Raw genomic sequence first — 20,240 nt, forward strand, 5'->3', positions numbered from 1 at the left:
CGACCTTGTTATTCCGTCAAAGAGTGTTTTTGAATACACTTTTCAATTTTGTCATTTAGCTTAGAATACCAAGGATGTCATTTTTTTGTGAAACTTCATATGCCAGTCAACCATGTATGTCACACAAAAACTAACTAGTTTTCCTAGTATTTGTTTCTTGAATTAACTATTCATAATGGGTGTGTGGGACCATGTTTCACATTTTCGTGTTCACCTTTTTAGACCCTAAAATTTGTGAAAAATCATGTATGTACACATATATGTCTAGTATATTGCATACAAATTTCCATCTACATATTTTTAATACATGTTTCATATAAAAATACCTAGATTAAAGTGGGATTACTTAGTTTTGGCCACAGATATGTCGTTTTAATGTAGCCTACAAGTCATCATATATTCCCACCACAACGATCATCATATATCATATAACACTCCTATTCATATATCGATTATAATAACTATAAGACCGTGGGGGGGGGGGGGGCGTATGTATCATCTAACAACATTTTACAAATGACCCCTAATTTTTTTTTCCAGATGGATAGAAAACATACCTATAGTTTTTGGACCCTTTTATCTTGCTGACATTTGCGGCATTTTAATGGCAGTTTTAGCTGGTGACCAACATATGACATTTTCTGAAAAGAAGGCTCAAAATTGTCATCCTTCCAGAAAATGCAATGTTGCTCTGAAGAAACTGCCACCCCCGACATAACTATTACTATGAGGAAAAACATTCAAAATGCCTTGCTCTCCCAGCAAATGCCATCCAGATAAGATTTCCGTAGTTTTTTTTAACTTGTAGAAATCAGTTTTGTTTTTGAAATTTCGGGATCCAAAATGATGCTCTACCGGCGAGGCACGCGCCCTCCGCCGGTCTCCCGTACGATCCCCCACATCGGCTAGCTCGCGCAAACACAAAACTCACAGAGCCACGGGCGCCAAACTCGATCCAGCCGAGCGCCCAAAAATCCGGTGGAAAGGAGGGGAGGAGAGCTCCAGAACCCTAGCCATGGCCGGGGGGGCAGGAGGGGGGCCGCCCCGCGACTGGCTCTCCGTAGACGAGACGGCGGCGGCCTTCCTCTCCCGCTCCCTCTCCACGCGGCCCCCCATCCTCCTCCCGCCGCCGCTCCACCGCGCGCCGCTCCGCCCGGGAAACGTTGTTGAGATCGCCGGCCCGTCTGGCTCCGGCAAGTCCCAGCTGCTCCTCATGGTAAGCGAAACTCCAGCGCTCACACACCTTTTCCCCCCAAAGAAATGTTTGCATTTAGCGCCACAGGGTAGTACACCGCGCACTTGCAGCTCACATCCATAGCCGGAAACACTGTAGCAGTTCACTGCAAGCTTTGGTTGATAGGAGTGTTTATGAAGTCGCATGAACACAGGGGCAATCTGCATCTATAATATCAGTTCAGACTTCAGAATGTAGCCTTTACTGTAAAGTAAGTGTGATATATATGCAGCACCAGGGCAATTTGTATAGAGTAAACAAGTTCATGGCATTGCTGAAACATATTGGCGGTGTGCAGAAAAGGAAGAAACAGTACCTTCAGTGCTTCATACGCTTGGAACTAGCACACCTGCAATCTTTCAGTGTTTGTTACATGCAAATGTGGATTAAATCAATGCTGTTTTAACACCTGATTTTTTTTCATATGAAATGATGCAAAATGCTGTGATCAGCAAGGAATATCTCAGCTCAGTGTGTGATTGCTGGTATGTTAGTCTGCAGTGCAGTGCATACTACCAAAGGAGTGGGAAGGTGTCTATTTCGGCGGCCTGGGGAAAGCAGTCATGTACATTGACTTGGACTGCCGATTTGATGTGCTGCGGCTGGCTCAGATCCTCAGGAAGCGCATTGCGGCGGGTTGTGGTACACTGTACTTAAATTATTAAATTTGCATTACAAATTTGTCAATCTGACTTATCCAATTTAGTTCAAGCTAAAATATAGAATTCTTTCCTCACCAAAAAAATAATCCGTATAGTGCCTATAATAGTGTGCACTGTGATTTTTTTTTGCCCATAGGGTTGGAGTAGAACTGGATTAATGGGCACTGTTTCTCTGTTGTATTACCAGTGGTTTGGTTGTTGCCTAGTTGGATTTTGCGGCATTGATTTTAGCCTCTCTGCGCTCATAATCTACACTACATACTGTCCAGTTTTCATGGAGCAGAGATGTGCCTATAATAATGTCTTCATTTTTCTCATACTTTGCAGGTTCAGTGCATCATGAAGAATTTGAAACTGATGGTTCAAAAGATAAATTCCGTTTGTTTGAAAGTACACTGTTTTCTGATTGCATGAAGCGTTTCCTGTATGTCCGTTGTTACAATAGTTCCGAACTTATAGCTGCTTTGAAGGCAAGTCCTATATGTTTGTGACATACACCTGAGCATGTTACTACTCTTGTGATGTGTTCATATTTTTGTTATCTGTTCCTTGGTTTACTTGATTTAGAAATTAATTGAAACATATAAATAAGCTATGGCCATGTTGCATTATTGCTATGTGGCCAAAGGTTCTATTTCTAGCTAGAGAAAACTATGTAGATTTTCTCATTTCCATTGGCTGCCCATTCATGCAACTTTCATGTTATTTTGTTTTTTGGTACCCTTTTAGTCAATTGGATGTTGGCTGAAAAGGTGATAATGATAGAACTTGGGCATGTAGCAGCGCACACATTTGGGAGTAAGCATACATCATTATCATCTGATAAATACTATATGTGTGGTGTGTACAGCATGTCAACACAGCATATTTAGGATCATCATGTAGGTGTTTGATGCTTGGAGCTTGATTGTTCGAAAATAAGATACTTGTAAGAGTGAACAAAACACAGAGAAAGTTATTGGGTGCTATGTGTGGGATGAGTTACGAACAAGACACTTATGCCTGTCTCTTGCAACAGTCTAGGGGGTATACCATAATAAGCTATATCTTCATGTTTATGTAAGATGGATGTATTTCTTATATCTGGTTGGTGACTTCACAGAGTCTAAAATCTCAATCTGAAGCCAGGAACGAAATTTTTGATATTGGTGTATATTTCCTTATGTTAGACAGGTACGTTGCTGGCTTCCTAGAATTTATTCGGTTTTGTTTAACTGGTCAATTGAAGTTATAGCTACTGTATCAAAGTGATGCTTCTCCTTTTATACTTGAAATTGTTATCACCAAATTATGCTCCATTCCCGTGGAATCATAGTGTTTGCTTATCCACTTCTTTTCTGTATTTTTCAATCACGTTGCTGGCTAACTGTTTTCTACTGTAACATATCCCCTTTTACAGCATTGGCGCATTCTACTGGATAGATCGTGCTCTTCAACCTACTAGAGAGAGTAAAGGGTGATCACAACAAACATTACATGCAATACTAGTTTGATAGCCTCCTGATCTTATTATGCACATATCTTCAGTAACAGTTGGTTTGGCATGCATGCTTTATTTGGTTATTGCTTCATGTATTATGTGGAAGTCACTGTATACATGTGACTATTGGAAAAAGCTTTATCTCTACTTTGGTATAAGGAATTATCTCAAATATATGCTACTGAAGAGTAGTATGTCACATGAAAATAGTCAGTCATACTGTGCGTCATATAGGAACTAAACATAAAATCAACAGTTACAGTATGGTATAAACACACCAACAAGTTAGAACCTAACAGTTAAGCTGTAATAGTTAAAATAAAACAATATTTTTAACTAATATCAGAAGCATCATCAATGCAGAAAGTAAGCATCATGATAAGTACAAAATACAATGTACGTTTGATTTTCACTTCGACGACCAACTAGGCAACTAGTGGAACAATGCAAACAATGTAGATTGCCAGAATATAGATATATAGTAATCATGATGCTTATGAGTTATGAACCAAGTCAAAAACATGTCGGTGCTGGAAACATCCCCAATTTTTTCAAATCCAGAAATTTCCAGCATATTTACACTTATCTTAGAAGTGCATTATGGGTGTAAAAAACAGGACAGTAGCTGGTTCAATTAATTACAGATATGCAGTTTGCGAGCGCAATGGGGCCTCGGTGCTTTATGCATTTTTCAGGAATCATGTCTCTGCAGGAAAAAACACCAAATTCCGTTTTTTACTGAATAATCCCTTTTCTCGTTTCCATGCTTGAGCACTCCCTTAGTAACACCCCTCTGCTTCTTGGCCAAACTTTTCACACCTGTCTTTGCAGGAAAACTCTATCATTTCAGAGTATCACCGAAACTGTTGTCCAGGAGATACACAAGTTTTTGCAACTTCAACCTATTTTGGTGTTGGTCACAAAGGCACCTATTTATGGTGAAGGAATCACGACATCAAACGACTTCCAAAGGTAATCCATAATCTATTATCACTAAACACTGTTGCGACTTGAGACCTAAGAATGTGCACTCTATTTCTGCTGCTGTTGTGTAAATGTATATGTTGGATGCTAGGACTGACCGAATCAGCTTGAATCTCGCTGATCATTCGTGGAGGTCGAACTTCTTAGATAACTTGAGATTATAGAATGTTAAGATTATGTTTTCTTGTACTGAACAGTCAAAACCTTTTCTATAGATTTATGAATGTATGCAGTACAAGAGTACTGTTTCCTGTAAAGAAAATCCTTTTCTGTAGTGTTTAGACCTTGGAATGCAGTAATCAGGTATGGTAAAGTTGATTCATTTAGTAAACCATTGCTGTGGTTTGAATATGGAAAAACGGAGCAAAATAGGCACTCTTCACTGGCAGGTGGTGATACCCTGATTGTGGTTTCAGTTTGTTCACCTTAACTTCATTTTATCTAATTCAACATGTTGCAGTATATAACCAAAAAATCATACTCCATCCACGATCAGTATATCACCAACATGTTGAATTAGGTATTTCAACGTACTGCACAGTGTCGAGTAGTGCCTTAATATAAAACTTCTCTTTTGAGTAGTTCCTTATCAGTATCAAACCATTTAAGCAAAATAATTGTTTCCAGGACAACTTTAGCGCCTTTTCGTCTTTTCAGAATCTATAGTTTGAGCTACCCCATCCACACATTCAACAATTTTTTGAGTTATGACTATCTCTTGGCTTACGACCCCTTCCATGTCTGCACTCCGCAATAATAGGAGAATGTGCTTTTGTTGTTGTGCTTTCTTAATTGCGAGATGCCAGGACCTAATGAATTGCGAAGCTGAAATTTGCAAATAGTGATTGATTTTTTTCTATATTTTTCCTATATTTCTTATGTAATCAAATTCGCAATATGTAAATTTATTCCAACCATAGAACGCTAAAACAGTACTATCTGGGCATGTGTGTTTCTACCAAGACATTAAATCTTTCCATTTTAGTTGTGACCACTGTTTCGACCAGCAGAGTTTATTTCACGTGATGACCCGTGTTAAATGTTTTGTTTGCTAGGTACTATGAATTTCTTTTTTTAAAATCAACATGTTTCTCTGCCTTGTTTTCCTAGGAAGCCTGAAATAGATTGTCCTTTTTAATGGTATTTAGGGGTTCTTCAAAGTACATGTCAGAGGATTCAACACCTTTGGGATATCCGAAACGGGAAGAAGAAAGAAATGGTTCATGTCGCGAATACATGCCATCTGCATGGCAGGTCCGTGCCATCCTTTCCTCACCAAAAAGCTAGTTTGATGTCATATGATAAATTCTTCAACAAATTACCAGTTAGCTTCAGTTACTTTTCATTCGTTGCTGTGCACACATCTTTATGTTGCTAGGTGATCTCTACTAATATCTGAATAATGATAAATACATAGTGGTCTAAAAGCTTTCTAAATTTGTGTTTTACAGACATTTGTTACACACAGGATAAAGTTGCAAGATTTAGGTTGGTAAATGCACTTCTCTACGGTTCAACCCTCACGACCTCTTTAAGGACAAGCTGGGGGAGGAGGGTTTCCCCCCCTCCAATGTCACTTATATTATAAATTATCTAATTACTGCAAACTTACTGGATTGTCCTTTACAGCACAAGAACCAGGGTTTTTCTCTGAGCAGGAAAATGCAATCCTTTCTGTGCATACTTGTGAGTGGGTGCAGCCTTCCCTGAACTCAAAAGAGAAGTTCTATATCAAGGATGTAAGCTTCTGGGTCTTATTTTCTTTCTAGTTTCCCTTACCAGTTTGGCCAACTTCCATGTTTGTTTTAACTTAGATGATTCCTTTCCAATGATCAGGACGGTGTTGGCCTTATACAGTGAAGCCTATCAGTTTCTGTGCTGGCAGATAGCATGACTTGTCCGACCTCCTGACAGAACTGTTGTGATCTGTGATAAACGTATGTATGGGAATGCTTAAGTAATATCTCTATCTTGGTCCTCGGGTATTATATGGCACAGAACCCAAAAGCAACAGGGATATTCTTTTGAAGGTTGCCGTTTTCCTCTGACTGATTTCACAATTGGCATGACTTAATCATACACTCATATTTTGTTGGTTGTTGCAAGAGACTACTTTTCACACTAAAACCCAAATGTAGACTAACTGAACATCATTTTGCACTATTAACAGAAGAAGTAGCATTTTTAAATACGGATGAATGTGATAATTTTTTTGTTCAGGTAACCGTTTGTGCTGTCTTCTGATATTTGGCATGGCATGATCACATGATGGGACCTGACATTATAATTTACAATTTTACATTGCTCCAGGGAAAAGTAAGTCTGGCTTCTTTATATTCTCTGAACTGCTAATGGCTGTTTAGTACTGTTGTCATTCAAATGTCTGTTCGATTTTTTCCCCCAAATTCATGACGTTTCATTTTTCTATGGTCATTAGGCAGTACACTTGCTGTTTAACTTAACATCAGAAGGTGAGATGGAGAAACCAAGGTGATATGCTCAAAGAGGCACCAGTGATTCAGCTGGTATGACCTTCCTAGTCATGTAGTAGCCCATATTCGAGCAACCCTGATGATGCCATCATAGATGTCGCTTCCTCTGTTCCTAGGGGTTTTACAGATTCACGTAGTTTAGGACTCGTCTGAGCCCCAGAAACTGGGGGGCTTAAGTTTATAGGGTATGGGGATAGGTACGGTCTGCGTTGGACATAAATAGGGTCTAAATTTAACTTGTTGATTTGTTCAAGGCCAACTGTTTGGCTAGTTGTCGTGGAATCATTCACCAAGTTTTCAGCCTAGGTCTAAACTATTATTTATGTACTAATATATCACCAGCCCATTGTCTTTTGTTCATCACGCCGCCCAGCACTATGAGAAACCTTGTTGCCAAAAACATCTCATTTGATGCTGTGATCTTCGCATGTTTCCCACATAAATTTTGTCTGCGAGTTCTCTACCCAAGCTTCTAGCTGTCTGATTAATCGTACCTATTCTCTTTGGATTCCGTTGCAGATTCTTGTGCCCCCAGCTGGTGTTTCTTGTTCATTCCTAGGAAGATACACACCCTGTCTTGGTCTTAGTTGTCGGAATGTGGCTTGTCATTTCTCAGCCGCTCTAGCATTTCGCCTTTTTTTTAATAAACTGTTGTTATTCTAGTGCAGCATAGCATCACATGATGTAGTACTACTACTAGAATTGTAGTACAATCAACCGGCGAAAGGGAAATGCAAGCCGCTGCCAGTGGCAATGGTCTATTTCTGCCGGCCTTGCAACTGACATCAGATGTCGCTCTCTGTTTTTCTGTAACCATGCACGCAACTGCTGAGTTGAGATGGTGAGGTTGACTTGCTGTAACAATCATACGAAAGCATCGGCCGCAGCAAATGGGATGCATTGTTTTTCAACGAACCGCATGGGCTCTGAAGTCATCAAGATTATCAGGTTGCCCGGTCTCGTGCCATGTGTTACTACCCGTAGGCTGTCTTCATCACAATTTCTGATGTGTATCATTTTTCAAGGGGCTTGCACTAGAGCAGTTTGCGTGCCACTCTGATGCTGCTACGCCAGTTGTGCGAGGTAGATCGTCTGCCTTTGTGTTGCTGCAGAATTGAAGATATGATAGTTCACTCTGACTTGCGCACTACAAAAAGGCAGCCAAAGATCGATCTTCGGACGCTTCTGTTTATAACTTCAAAAGTTGAAGTGCTTGGTGCAACGAACGCTGTGCTTTGGTGTGTCCCACTCAACTAGTGCTTGACTTGACTTTCCCTGTGCCCTATCCAATGAATAAGGAGAAGGCCGGTCTATCTATGACCTAGCAAGTTCGATCTCCTTTATAGTTGCCGCAAACAATGTACGAAGTTGAGGTGTTGGTAAGAAATGCGTGAGTCTCGAGGCCAATTGGCCAAATTATATCAAATAAATTTAATCCTTAATATTTAAATTGTGTGAGGAGCTTGTACAAAGAAAACAAAATCTTAAACATAAAAAGCAAAACGTGCCAGGGGTAAATACGATGCAATTAAAAACCCACTCTGCATTAATGCATGTTGTATGGTAGTCCGTAGAGACATTCTTATGTGGATCAGGCAACTATTGGTGGACCAAGCTAGCAAATCCAATTATTATAACACTTTCGGTGATGTGGTTTATTGTGATGGTAGAAAAATAGCTATAATACTTTCCGACTGTCTGCTACAACGAGTTTTGCCAGGCTTCGGCGAGGGATGGGTGATGACGGCGGCGCGCCTTCAGCTCGCTTTAGTGCTTATAGTCGTTGCTAGGTGGTCTATAAATTTAGATGTCATTTTTATTATTTCTGGCGTTCATTGTACTGCTGTGATTGAAGATAAATACTTCATCCGTTCCATAATATAAGACATTTTTAACTCTATTATACTGTTTTACGTTTTACATTATGAGACAAAGGGAGTAGATCGAAAGTTTTCCTGCAAAAGAAAAAGAAAAATAGCTATAATATTTTTTTGGTGGCGATAGCTGTTAATACTTTGGCAGTGGGGTTTGTATATAGATATCGTATGGCAAGAGAAAACTACAGTTCCCTGAAAATCGTTTTTTCCCACACCCGAATTTTCAATGCAAAATCCAAATGGCGAGTTTATAGCATATAGGCACAGAAGAGAGTGGGACCAAAGCACAGTTTCATGGCAATCTGACAATATGGTGAAAATAACTTTGCCAAATGTCACAGGATCTAATGTCTGTGTACTGGATCTTCCAGGACCTGGAGTAGATACAAACTTGGAAGATTCTAATGCGGATGACAAAAGTTGAGGGTCGGGAGATTCAGCTATCTCAAAAACAATGAACAATAATTAAAAACAAACTGACGTCTCAAAAACAGCAAAATGAATAGCTTATTCCACAACACCCGGTGTGCACGTTGTAACAAACAAAAAACGTACGACCAACTCCAGCCACAGCCAGGAAGGGAAGCGGCCGGCGACCTAGACGTCCTGGGTGACGCCGCTGGGCGCCCTGTTGCGCGGCTGGTTGGTCTCGTTGTCGGAGTACCACCCGTGCTTGGACGAGTCGTACTTCTCGCCGTCGCCCCAGAGCGCGTAGGCCTCCTCGCCGTGCACCGCGTCGTCGCCGATCACGAGCTCCTCCTCCGGCATCCGCAGCGGCACGATGAGCCGGACGACGAGGCAGATGATGCTGGTGACCACCACGTTCCATCCGACGATGAAGAGCGCGCCCACCACCTGCTTCAGGAGCTGCATGCCGCCGCTGCTGCCGCCGTAGAAGGCGCCGCGCGAGTTGGTCACCGGCACGAACATGCTGCACAGCGTCGGCTCCGCGAAGAGCCCCGTGGTCACGCCGCCGAGGAACCCCGCCACGGCGTGGGTGTGGAACACGCCCAGCGTGTCGTCCACGCGCTGCAGCAGCTTGGACCGCTTGTGCACGACCATCATGGTGAACCACGGGATGCTGCCGGAGAGGACCCCCATCACGATCGCCGCCCACCCCTGGACCAGACCCGCGCCGGGCGTGATGCAGACGAGGCCGGTGATCATGCCCTGGACGGCGCCGATGACGGAGGGCTTCTTGAAGAAGATGACGTCCAGGGAGGTCCAGACGAGGAGGCTGGTCGCGGCGCAGATGTTGGTGTTGAGCACTGCGATGGAGGAGTCGAGGTTGGCGGCGTAAGGGTCACCGCCGTTGAACCCGGCCCACCCCATCCAGAGGATGCCGGCGCCGGCGAGCATGAGGAGCACGTTGTTGGGCGGGAACCTCTCCCTGTCCTTGGTGGACCTGGGCCCGACCCAGTACGCGGCGGTGAATCCGGCGATCCCGGAGGAGAGGTGGATGACGTAGCCGCCGGAGTAGTCCATGACGCCCCACTGGAAGAGGAAGCCTCCGCCCCAGAGCGAGAAGGCGCCGATGGTGTAGGAGAAGGTGAGCCAGAGCGGGACGAAGATCATCCAGGCCCTGATGTTCATGCGGCCCAGCAGCGAGCCGGCGAGGAGGATGAGCGTGATGGCGGCGAAGACGCACTGGAAGTAGACCATGGTGGCCATGGGGTAATTCGGATTGATCCAGGCCGTCTCTTGGCTGCCGTCCTTGAAGAAGTGGGTGGACTCCGGCAGCACGGCCTGCATGAGGAGGAACTTCTGCCCGAGCGCCGGCCGGGCCTTGCCCCAGAAGGGGAGCAGCTGGTGGCCGAAGGACATGTTGTAGCCCCAGGTGACCCAGCATAGCCACACGGCGGCGAAGGCGTAGAGCGCCATGAAGGCCGAGTTCACGGCCCACTTCTTCTTCACGATGCTGCCGTAGAGGATCACCAGGCCGGGCATGCTCTGCAATCCCACCAGCGTCGCAGCGATCATCTGCCACGCGTTGTCGCCCTTGTTCAGCCATGGCGGCACCACTATGCCGTTGGGCGAGTACCCAACGGACATGTTGTAATCCGCGGCCGTCGACATCTTGCTACTTCGACCGGCAGGCCCGCCCCGAGCTCGCCTGCAGCTAGAGGTACTGTCCGCTATCGGCTAGCCGGAGATGGTAGTGGTGGGTGGTGAGTGGTGGTGACGACTGAAGCTAAGCGACGCTCCCGGTTCTATATATAGGTCGACCGTTTTCGGTCCCAGCTGGCGTAGGACAGCTGACCCATGGCTGACATGTGGGCAAACGAATGGCGGGCGTGCCTAGAAAGAGATGAACTGGCCGGTGGGTGACATGAGGAGCTGGATCCTATGCCAAAGATGAAACATGTATTGAACAGCTGGGACTTAGGGAGGTAGGGAAGGAAGAGATCATCCAGTCTCTCTCCCGGAGGATAAATGGCTAGGCAACACCATTCTCCCGGAACATTATCCGACCTTATACCGCGTTATACGTCCTAAAAATGATACACTTGAGCATGTGCGTGATCTCTATATAAAATTAAGGTACACCATTGACGTACTCACAAAAAAAACATGTGCTTTGATCATCTCCGTCGGATATTTCTTTCGGAGAGGATTCCGTTGGCCCTCGTTTGACAAAATCTTCTGTCCATATTATATTTGATTAATCTGATACAAAGACTGGATGTTTTTCGTTGAAATCTTACTACTTCGGGGTCATTCACAATCGACTTTATATACGTGCTCTTACAAGAGCACATTTTGAGATCCCAGTGCAAAGATAATAAGAAAATTTGGAATAGAAAATTTCACTAAAAGTCAAGATTTTTATGATGTATATTTGCAGAGGAGCCGTGCTAACCAAAGACAACCTTGCTCACCGCAACTGGCAATCAAGTAAGAAGTGTAGCTTTGTACTCACCATGACATAATCAAACACCTCTTTTTCCGGTGCAAGTTTGCGCGCATGTGGCCAGATATCCAAATAGCGTCCAATTTATATCTTACACAAGTGTTGCCAATATTTATGGTCACTAATTGGATGAATTCCAAATAGGTTTAGTACGTAATAAGGGTGAGAGCCTCAGCCTTATGATCGCTATGGCCATGTAGAAATGATTTGATTTTCAACTGCAAAAGCTCTACTCCTTTGCAGGTAATTTTTCACTGTATGCACCGGCTTCATATGTGGTCTATACTACACCGAACGGAGTACCAACCGCTGTTCAAGGTTGTGTGTATGCGATTGGAGCAGATGTCCAAGGAGGGTTTTTACCCAAGATGGGTGGCAGCATAATATCTGGATTGGTTCACCACTCCCTTAGATTTTTTTTGGAAAAGAAGGATATACCCCCGCCTCTTCATCTGGACGATGCATGCAGCCATTTTATTAATTATTCATAAAGACCTAACAAATTAATATATCAGTACACCTCAAGCCACCACTCCCTTAGACATAGGCATAGTGTCAGTCTTTTACGACTTTACCGGTGCTAATATGTCGGCTTTTATTTTTTCTCTTGTTAGGCCATCCATTTTTGACTGTGTGCATCATATCTATGCAGAAGCCGGGTATTATTGATTATGCTTTGTATCCGCTTCATGCTATATTTTCAGTTAATAAAAGTGTTCTTTATCAAAAAGGGGAAAAAGAGATGGATCCAAGTACATGGCTTTGGAATAGCGAGGGGCTAGCTGACTTCACCATCCTCTTAAGGTTAGTATCAACATAGTAAATTGTAGCTATTCTCTACTGTTTTCGCCTTGCCAAAGAGACCCCCCCCCCAAACGCTCTCTTTTCGTCCTCGAGGCACTTGAGCCCCCCTCGCCCCTCTATCCCCACCCTGTCGCCACCCCAGGAACTCGCCAATGCAATGTGTGGCCTCCAGGGTGAAGGCAAGCCCTGCTGCAATGTTCCTCCCCTCTATAGGGGCCTTAGAAAACCGGAGCGACGACCCCGGGTTGAGTTGGCAGCGTCGATCTCTTCCGATGGATGGCACTTCAGGTATTGGTCAGCCCTATTGGCCTTGTGAGCGGCGTTAGGGAGGTGGAGGTTCGTCGTTGTTGCGGGCTACTGTGTCGCTCTCTCTCCCAAGGGTCTGTCAAGATGGAGATAAAGGTTAGAGACAGGTTACAAGTGAAGGAAATATGCCCTAGAGGCAATAATAAAGTTGTTATTTATATTTCCTTATATCATGATAAATGTTTATTATTCATGCTAGAATTGTATTAACCAGAAACTTGGTACATGTGTGAATACATAGACAAAACAAAGTGTCCCTGGTATGCCTCTACTTGACTAGCTCGTTAATCAAAGATGGTTAAGTTTCCTAACCATAGACATGTGTTGTCATTTGATGAACGAGATCACATCATTAGGAGAATGATGTGATGGACAAGACCCATCCGTTAGCTTAGCATAATGATCGTTAAGTTTTACTGTTATTGCTTTCTTCATGACTTATACATATTCCTTTGACTATGAGATTATGCAACTCCCGAATACCGGAGGAACACCTTGTGTGCTATCAAACGTCACAACATAATTGAGTGATTATAAAGATGCTCTACAGGTGTCTCCGAAGGTGTTTGTTGGGTTGGCATAGATTGAGATTATGATTTGTCACTCCGAGTATCGGAGAGGTATCTCTGGCCCCTCTCGGTAATGCACATCATGATAAGCCTTGCAAGCAATGTGACTAATGATTTAGTTGCGGGATGATGCATTACGGAACGAGTAAAGAGACTTGCCGGTAACGAGATTGAACTAGGTATGAGGATACCGACGATCGAATCTCGGGCAAGTAACATACCGATGACAAAGGAAATAACGTATGCTGTCATTGCGGTTTGACCGATAAAGATATTTGTAGAATATGTAGGAACCAGTATGAGCATCCAGGTTCCGTTGTTGGTTATTGACCAGAGATATGTCTCGGTCATGTCTACATAGTTCTCGAACCTGTAGGGTCCGCACGCTTAACATTCGATGACGATTTGTATTATGAGTTATGTGTTTTGGTGACCGAATATTGTTCGGAGTCCCGGTTGAGATCACGGACATGACGAGGAGTCTCGAAATGGTCGAGAGGTAAAGATTGATATATTGGACGATAGTATTCGGACACTGGAACGGTTTCAAATCATTTCGGGTATTTTTCGGAGTACCGGGAGGTTACCGGAACACCATGGGGAAAGTAATGGGCCACTATGGGCGATAGGGGAGATAGGAGGCAGCCCACAAGGGGTGGTCGCGCCCCTCCCATGGGAATCCAAATTGGACTAGGGGAGGGGGCGGCGCCCTCCTTTCCTTCTCCTCCTCCCTCTCCATCCCACTTTCTCCCCTCCATGAGAAGGAATAAGAGGAGGGGGGGGCTAAATCCTACCAGGACTGGGAGTCCTAGTAGGACTCCCCCACTTGGCGCGCTCCTTAGGGCCGCCCTCCTCCCTATCCCTCCTTTATATACGTGGGCAGGGCACCCGGAGACACGCCAATTGTTCCAAGCCATGTGCGGCGTCTCCGTCCACGGTTTACTCCTCCGGTCATATTCACGTAGTGCTTAGGCGAAGCCCTGCGCGGATCACATCACCATCACCGTCACCACGCCGTCTGATACGTCTCCAACGTATCTATAATTTTTGATTGTTCCATGCTGTTATATTATCAATCTTGGATATTTTATAATCATTTTATAGTCATTTTATATCATTTTTTGGTACTAACCTATTGACATAGTGCCAAGTGCCGGTTGCTGTTTTCTGCATCTTTTTTACATCACAGGAAATCAATACCAAACGAAGTCCAAATGCAACAAAACTTTATAGAGATTTTTTATGGACCAGAAGACACCTAATGGGCCAAGGCAGCGCCCGGGGGGTGCTCCGAGGGGAGCACAACCCACCAGGGCACGCCAGGAGGCCCAGGCGCGCCCTGGTGGGTTGTGCCCACCTCAGGTGCCCCCCGGACCGCCTCTTTGCTTTATAAATACGCCAATATTCCAGAAACCCTAGGGGAGTCGACGAAAAACAATTCCAGCCGCCACAGAGTCTAGAATCACCAGATCCAATCTAGACACCATCATGGAGGGGTTCACCACTTCCATTGGTGCCTCTCCGATGATGCGTGAGTAGTTCTTTGTAGACCTTCGGGTCCGTAGTTGGTAGCTAGATGGCTTCCTCTCTCTCATTTGATTCTCAATACAATGGTCTCTTGGAGATCCATATGATGCAACTCTTTTTGCGTTGTGTTTGTTGGAATCGGGTGAACTTTGAGTTTATGATCAGATCTATCTTTTTATATGCATGAAAGTTATTTGAGTTTCTTTGATCTCTCATATGCACGATTGCTTATAGCCTCATATTTCTTCTTCGATATTTTGTTTTTTTGGCCAACTTGATATATTTATCTTGCAATGCGAAGAGGTGCTTTGTAGTGGGTTCGATCTTAGGGTGCTTGATCCCAGTGACAGAAGGGGAACCGACATGTATGTATCGTTGCTACTAAGGATAAAATGATGGGGTCTATCTCTACATAGATAGATCTTGTCTACATCATGTCATCGTTCTTATTGCATTACTCCATTTCTCCATGAACTTAATACACTAGATGCATGCTGGATAGCGGTCGATGTGTGGAGTAATAGTAGTAGATGCAGGCAGGAGTCAGTCTACTAATCTTGGACGTGATGCCTATATAATGATCATTGCCTGGATATCGTCATGATTATTTGAAGCTCTATCAATTGCCCAACAATAATTTGTTTACCCACCGTTTGCTATTTTTCTCGAGAGAAGCCACTAGTGAAACCTACGACCCCCGGGTCTCTTTCTCATATCATTTGCTTTTGGGATCTATTTTATTTGCCTTTTATTTTCAGATCTACTAAACCAAAAACAGAAAATACCTTGCTGCAATTTATCCTTATTTATTTTATTTGGCGTTTGATCTATCGATATTTACAACTTTCTTCCATCCACGTGCCAATTTCTGGCGCCGCTACCCGAAAGGGATTAACAACCCCTTTTACACGTCGGGTTGCGAGTAGTTGTTATTTGTGTGCAGGTGTTGTTTACGTTGTGTTGCTTGGTTCTCCTACTGGTTCGATAACCTTGGTTTCATATCTGAGGGAAATATGTACCGCCGCTGTGCTGCATCATCTCTTCCTCTTTGGGGAAATACCGACGTAGCTTCAAGCGACATCAAAAGGAATTTCTGGCGCCGTTGCCGGGGAGGATCTTCAACATATACCAGGTTCCTAATCACAAATCTCATTTCCTCGCAATTTAAATTATTTGCCATTTGCCTCTCGTTTTCCTCTCCCCCACTTCATAAAAAATTGTCGTTTTATTCGCGCTCTTTTTCATAAGCCGTTTTCTCGTTGGATCTATCCTTTGCTTGCAACCATGAGTGGTTTTGGTATGGCACCAACAGACGATGGCCTAACTCCTAAGATTGGATGTACGGGCAATCTTGATGCCAAAACTTTTATCTTCGGGCAAGGGAATGTTACGGGAAAGGAACGTATCCAAGAATTTTCCAATTGTGTGGGAAATATAAGTCTTTATGATGCTCCTATACTTAGAACTACTAGATCTTATGCGGATGCTATTTCAGCGCTAGTTCTGAAACTTGAAAGCAAATTTATCCGTACTCACTCTACTTTGCAAAGATTGTTTTTTGAGCTCCCCGTTATAAAGAATCCTAAGGCTAAAAAGTTAGCCACTCTCGTTCTTATGAATGAGTTTGACTATATCATACGGGAAGCTAGGGAAATCTTTGATTTTTATGGTATGAATCGTGAAAAGCCTGTGATAGATGTAATTCTTTACAATAGCGATTGTGCTTTAAGACATTTACTTGGGGATAATAAAATCTTTGATGAAAATCTTAAAAAAGAAGTCCCTATCTTAGATATAATCCAACATGTTTTCAATAATGTCAATCAACACTACTCTTGGATACTTGCCGAAAATCAACGTGGTTATGATAATGGGCAACTTAATAATGCTAAGGTTTCTATGGTTAATATTTTTTATGTTTTTTACAAAACCCCATGAAGAAACCACCTCTAAGGGAATTAAGAAGAGGGATGACAAAACTTAGATCCTTGCTTTATGCCTAGCTAAGGGTGTAAAACTATAGCGCTTGTTGGAAGGCAACCCAATGAATAAAATTTATTTTTACTTTTTTCTTTCTGTTCTTGAGTGTTTACACAATTATGCTACTGTTATGATTGTGTTTTTTGTGTTTTAATTAGTGTTTGTGCCAAGTAAAGCCTTTAGGATCTTCTTGGGTGATAGTTGTTGGATCTTGCTGAAAAAAACAGAAACTTTTGCGCTCGCGAAAATAATTTTTATTTTTAACCAGAGAGCGATAAAATACCAATTCCTTTTGCAGTAGATTAATATACAAATTTCTCAGGCCTTCCTATTTTTCAGAGTTTTTGGAGTTACATAAGTATTCGAAAAACCCAGATTTCTACAGACTGTTCTGTTTTTGACAGATTCTGTTTTCTTTGCGTTGTGTGCTTGTTTTGATGGCTCTATGGTTTTATTTGATGAGTTTTTGCCATAGAAAAGTTGGAATACAGTAGATATAATGCAACAACAAAATATGAATGGGTTTACTACAACACTTATAGTAGTGATTTGTTTTCTTATACTAACGGATCTCACGAAGGTTTTTGTTGAGTTTTGTGTGATTGAAGTTTTCAAGTTTTGGGTTATGTTACGATGGATGAAGGGATAAGGAGTAAGAAGAGCCTAAGCTTGGGGACGCCCCAGCATCCAAAGCTATTATCCAAAAGAGAGCAAGCAACTAAGCTTGGGAATGCCACGAGTGGAATCCCCTCTTTCTTCTAACGACCATCGATATTTTACTCGAAGCTATATTTTTATTCGTCACATACTATGTGTTTTGCTTGGAGCGTCTTGTATGATATGAGTCTTTGCTTGTTTTATTTTGTGTTTTAAGTATTGATTCCTTGCTAGGCACACCTATTTGAGAGAGCCAAAATTATGTCATGACTTGTTAGAATTGCTCTCTATGCTTCACTTGATTTTTTATGAGCTATGGACTTGCTCTAGTGCTTCACTTATATCTTTTTGAGCATGTTGTGCTTTGGTATTTTTGAAGAAATTCTCTCTTGCTTCACTTAGATTTATTTGAACATTAGTAATTTTTTTTGAAGAAATTCTCTCTTGCTTCACTTAAATTAATTTGAGAGAAAGAAATGTTATGCTCATGATCTTCACTTATATTTGTTTGAGCTTGTCAAAAGCAACACATGAAAATTAGTCCCAAAGTGATAGATATCCAAGAAGGATATAATAAAAACTTTCATGAAGATTACTGGACAAAATAAACTTGATTCTTGGTAATAGTTTTGAGACATGATGATGTGATATGTGAGTCATGTTGATGAGTAATTATGCTTTAGTAAGAATATTGGTGTTAAGGTTTGTGATTCCCTATGCAAGCACGAAAGTCAATAGTTATGCAATGAAATTATATCCTACTTGTGGTGCATTATTTGGTGTTAATTATGTTTAATGATCGCTTATGAGATTATTCGTTTCTTGGTTGGTCGCTTCTCAATCTTTTTGCTAGCCTTCATTTTGCACTAAGTATGATCACTACTTGTGCATCCAAAAACCTTTGAACCAATTTTGCCACATGAGTCCACTATATCTACCTATATGCGGTATTCTTTTGCCGTTCTAAGCAAATTTGTATGTGCCATCTCTAATTTTCAAAATAAACTTCTATTTTGTGTGTTCGTACCGCTCGCGGAGCAGTGAGGGGTGGCTAATATTTTCCATGCTAGATGTGTTATTCTCACGATGAGTGTTTATTCACTTGTCATTGCACGAGAGTAACGCAAAGGTATTAGGGATGCCCAATCCCCAAATGAAAAATGAATTTACTTTATTTTGTAAAATAATAAATTCCTTGGAAAGTGTTGGTATGGAAGGCACCCGTGGATACGTTAGCCATGGAAAGTGAAAGTATGGTGGAAAAAGGAATAAACTTTATTTTCTGTTTGGGAACCACCTATGATATATCTAGCATGGAAAGTGTTAGGAACTCTAAGTCATTTTCGTTGGTGGGAAGGACACACCTCCCAAAATGTTTTTATCTCTAAGTTTTTCACTTTGAGCTCTGGCACCTCTACAAATCCCTACTTCCCTCTGCGAAGGGCCTTTCTTTTACTTTATGCAATTTTTATTTTGAATTTGAGTCTCCATCTTCTCTTATAAAAGCACCAACTAGGAGGCACTATGATCGTACTTGAGCATTGGGTGTAGTTAATATACGAGTGTGTTTGATGAATGGATCAATGATTGAGCATGATGGGCTAGGGATAGCTTATTTTAGCGTTGATAGTTTGAAAGACATGGTTGCTTGTTGATATGCTTGAGTATTTAAGTTATCATGTCAAAACTAGACTATTGCTTTGAACAACATAAAAGTCCAAATGTCCATTCTATAAAGAAAGAATATGATATGGCATGTTAGCCAGCATTCCACATCAAAAGTTCTGTTTTTATCACTTACCTGCTCGAGGACGAGCAGGAGTTAAGCTTGGGGATGCTGATATGTCTCCAACGTATCTATAATTTTTTATTGTTCCATGATGTTATATTATCAATCTTGGATGTTTTATAATCATTTTACATCATTTTTTGGCACTAACCTATTGACATAGTGCCAAGTGCCGGCTGCTGTTTTCTGCATGTTTTTTACATCGTAGAAAATCAATACCAAACGGAGTCCAAATGCAACAAACTTTACGGAGATTTTTTATGGACCAAAAGACACCTAATGGACCAAGGCAGCGCCTAGGGGGTGTTCCAAGGGGAGCACAACCTACCATGGCACGCCAGGAGGCTCATGCGCGCCCTGGTGGGTTGTGCCCACCTCGGGTGCCCCCCAGACCGCCTCTTTGCTCTATAAATACCCCGATATTCCAGAAACCCTAGGGGAGTCGACAAAAATCAATTCCAGCCGCCGCAGAGTCCAAAACCACCAGATCCAATCTTGACACCATCACAGAGGGGTTCACCACTTCCATTGGTGCCTCTCCAATGATGCATGAGTAGTTCTTTGTAGACCTTCGGGTCCGTAGTTAGTAGCTAGATGGATTCCTCTCTCTCGTTTGATTCTCAATATAATGGTCTCTTGGAGATCCATATGATGTAACTCTTTTTGCGGTGTGTTTGTTGGGATCGGATGAACTTTGAGTTTATGATCAGATCTATCTTTTTATATCCATGAAAGTTATTTGAGTTTCTTTGATCTCTTATATGCATGATTTCTTATAGCCTTGTATTTCTTCTCTGATATTTGGGTTTTTCTGGCCAACTTGATCTATTTATCTTGCAATGGGAAGAGGTGCTTTGTAGTGGGTTCGATCTTACGGTGCTTGATCCCAGTGACAAAAGGGGAACCGACATGTATGTATCGTTGCTACTAAGGATAAAACGATGGGGTCTATCTCTACATAGATAGAT

The 20,240-nt window shown here is 42.4% G+C and overlaps 1 protein-coding gene and 1 pseudogene across 7 annotated transcripts; one reads left to right on the forward strand and one right to left on the reverse strand.

The window, feature by feature from the left end:
* The first annotated feature begins 803 nt into the window (after positions 1-803).
* Positions 804-7,697, forward strand: XRCC2 (homolog of X-ray repair cross complementing 2 (XRCC2)). 7 transcript variants are annotated; one of them, XM_087513574.1, is made up of 13 exons: positions 806-1,216; positions 1,729-1,876; positions 2,224-2,366; positions 2,999-3,069; positions 3,296-3,352; positions 4,208-4,348; positions 5,509-5,614; positions 5,812-5,848; positions 5,990-6,099; positions 6,197-6,390; positions 6,581-6,676; positions 6,798-6,885; positions 7,516-7,697. In XM_087513574.1, exons 1-10 carry the CDS (start codon positions 1,016-1,018, stop codon positions 6,218-6,220), a joined length of 1,038 nt encoding a protein of 345 aa, XP_087369700.1. In that variant the 5' UTR covers positions 806-1,015; the 3' UTR covers positions 6,221-6,390; positions 6,581-6,676; positions 6,798-6,885; positions 7,516-7,697. The 7 variants fall into 7 exon arrangements, with proteins under 7 accessions (XP_087369704.1, XP_087369705.1, XP_087369700.1 ...); XM_087513575.1 differs by having other exon boundaries at positions 7,521-7,697; XM_087513578.1 differs by lacking the exon at positions 7,516-7,697 and having other exon boundaries at positions 804-1,216; positions 1,729-1,873; positions 6,798-7,212.
* Positions 7,698-8,912: 1,215 nt separating this feature from the next.
* Positions 8,913-11,016, reverse strand: LOC125548866 (ammonium transporter 3 member 1 pseudogene; annotated as a pseudogene).
* Positions 11,017-20,240: the final 9,224 nt, after the last annotated feature.

This window comes from Triticum urartu, chromosome 3A (genome assembly GCF_056163025.1).
Source record: "Triticum urartu cultivar PI428250 chromosome 3A, HENAU_Tu73, whole genome shotgun sequence".
Lineage (NCBI taxonomy): Eukaryota > Viridiplantae > Streptophyta > Magnoliopsida > Poales > Poaceae > Triticum > Triticum urartu.

Bases quoted from the DNA above. Each gene is read 5' to 3' on its own strand.
- XRCC2 (XM_087513574.1), top strand. From the start codon at position 1,016: ATGGCCGGGGGGGCAGGAGGGGGGCCGCCCCGCGACTGGCTCTCCGTA. The intron at 1,217-1,728 runs GTAAGCGAAACT...CTGGTATGTTAG, and splicing joins AGTCCCAGCTGCTCCTCATG to TCTGCAGTGCAGTGCATACT. The intron at 1,877-2,223 runs GTACACTGTACT...CATACTTTGCAG, and splicing joins GCGCATTGCGGCGGGTTGTG to GTTCAGTGCATCATGAAGAA.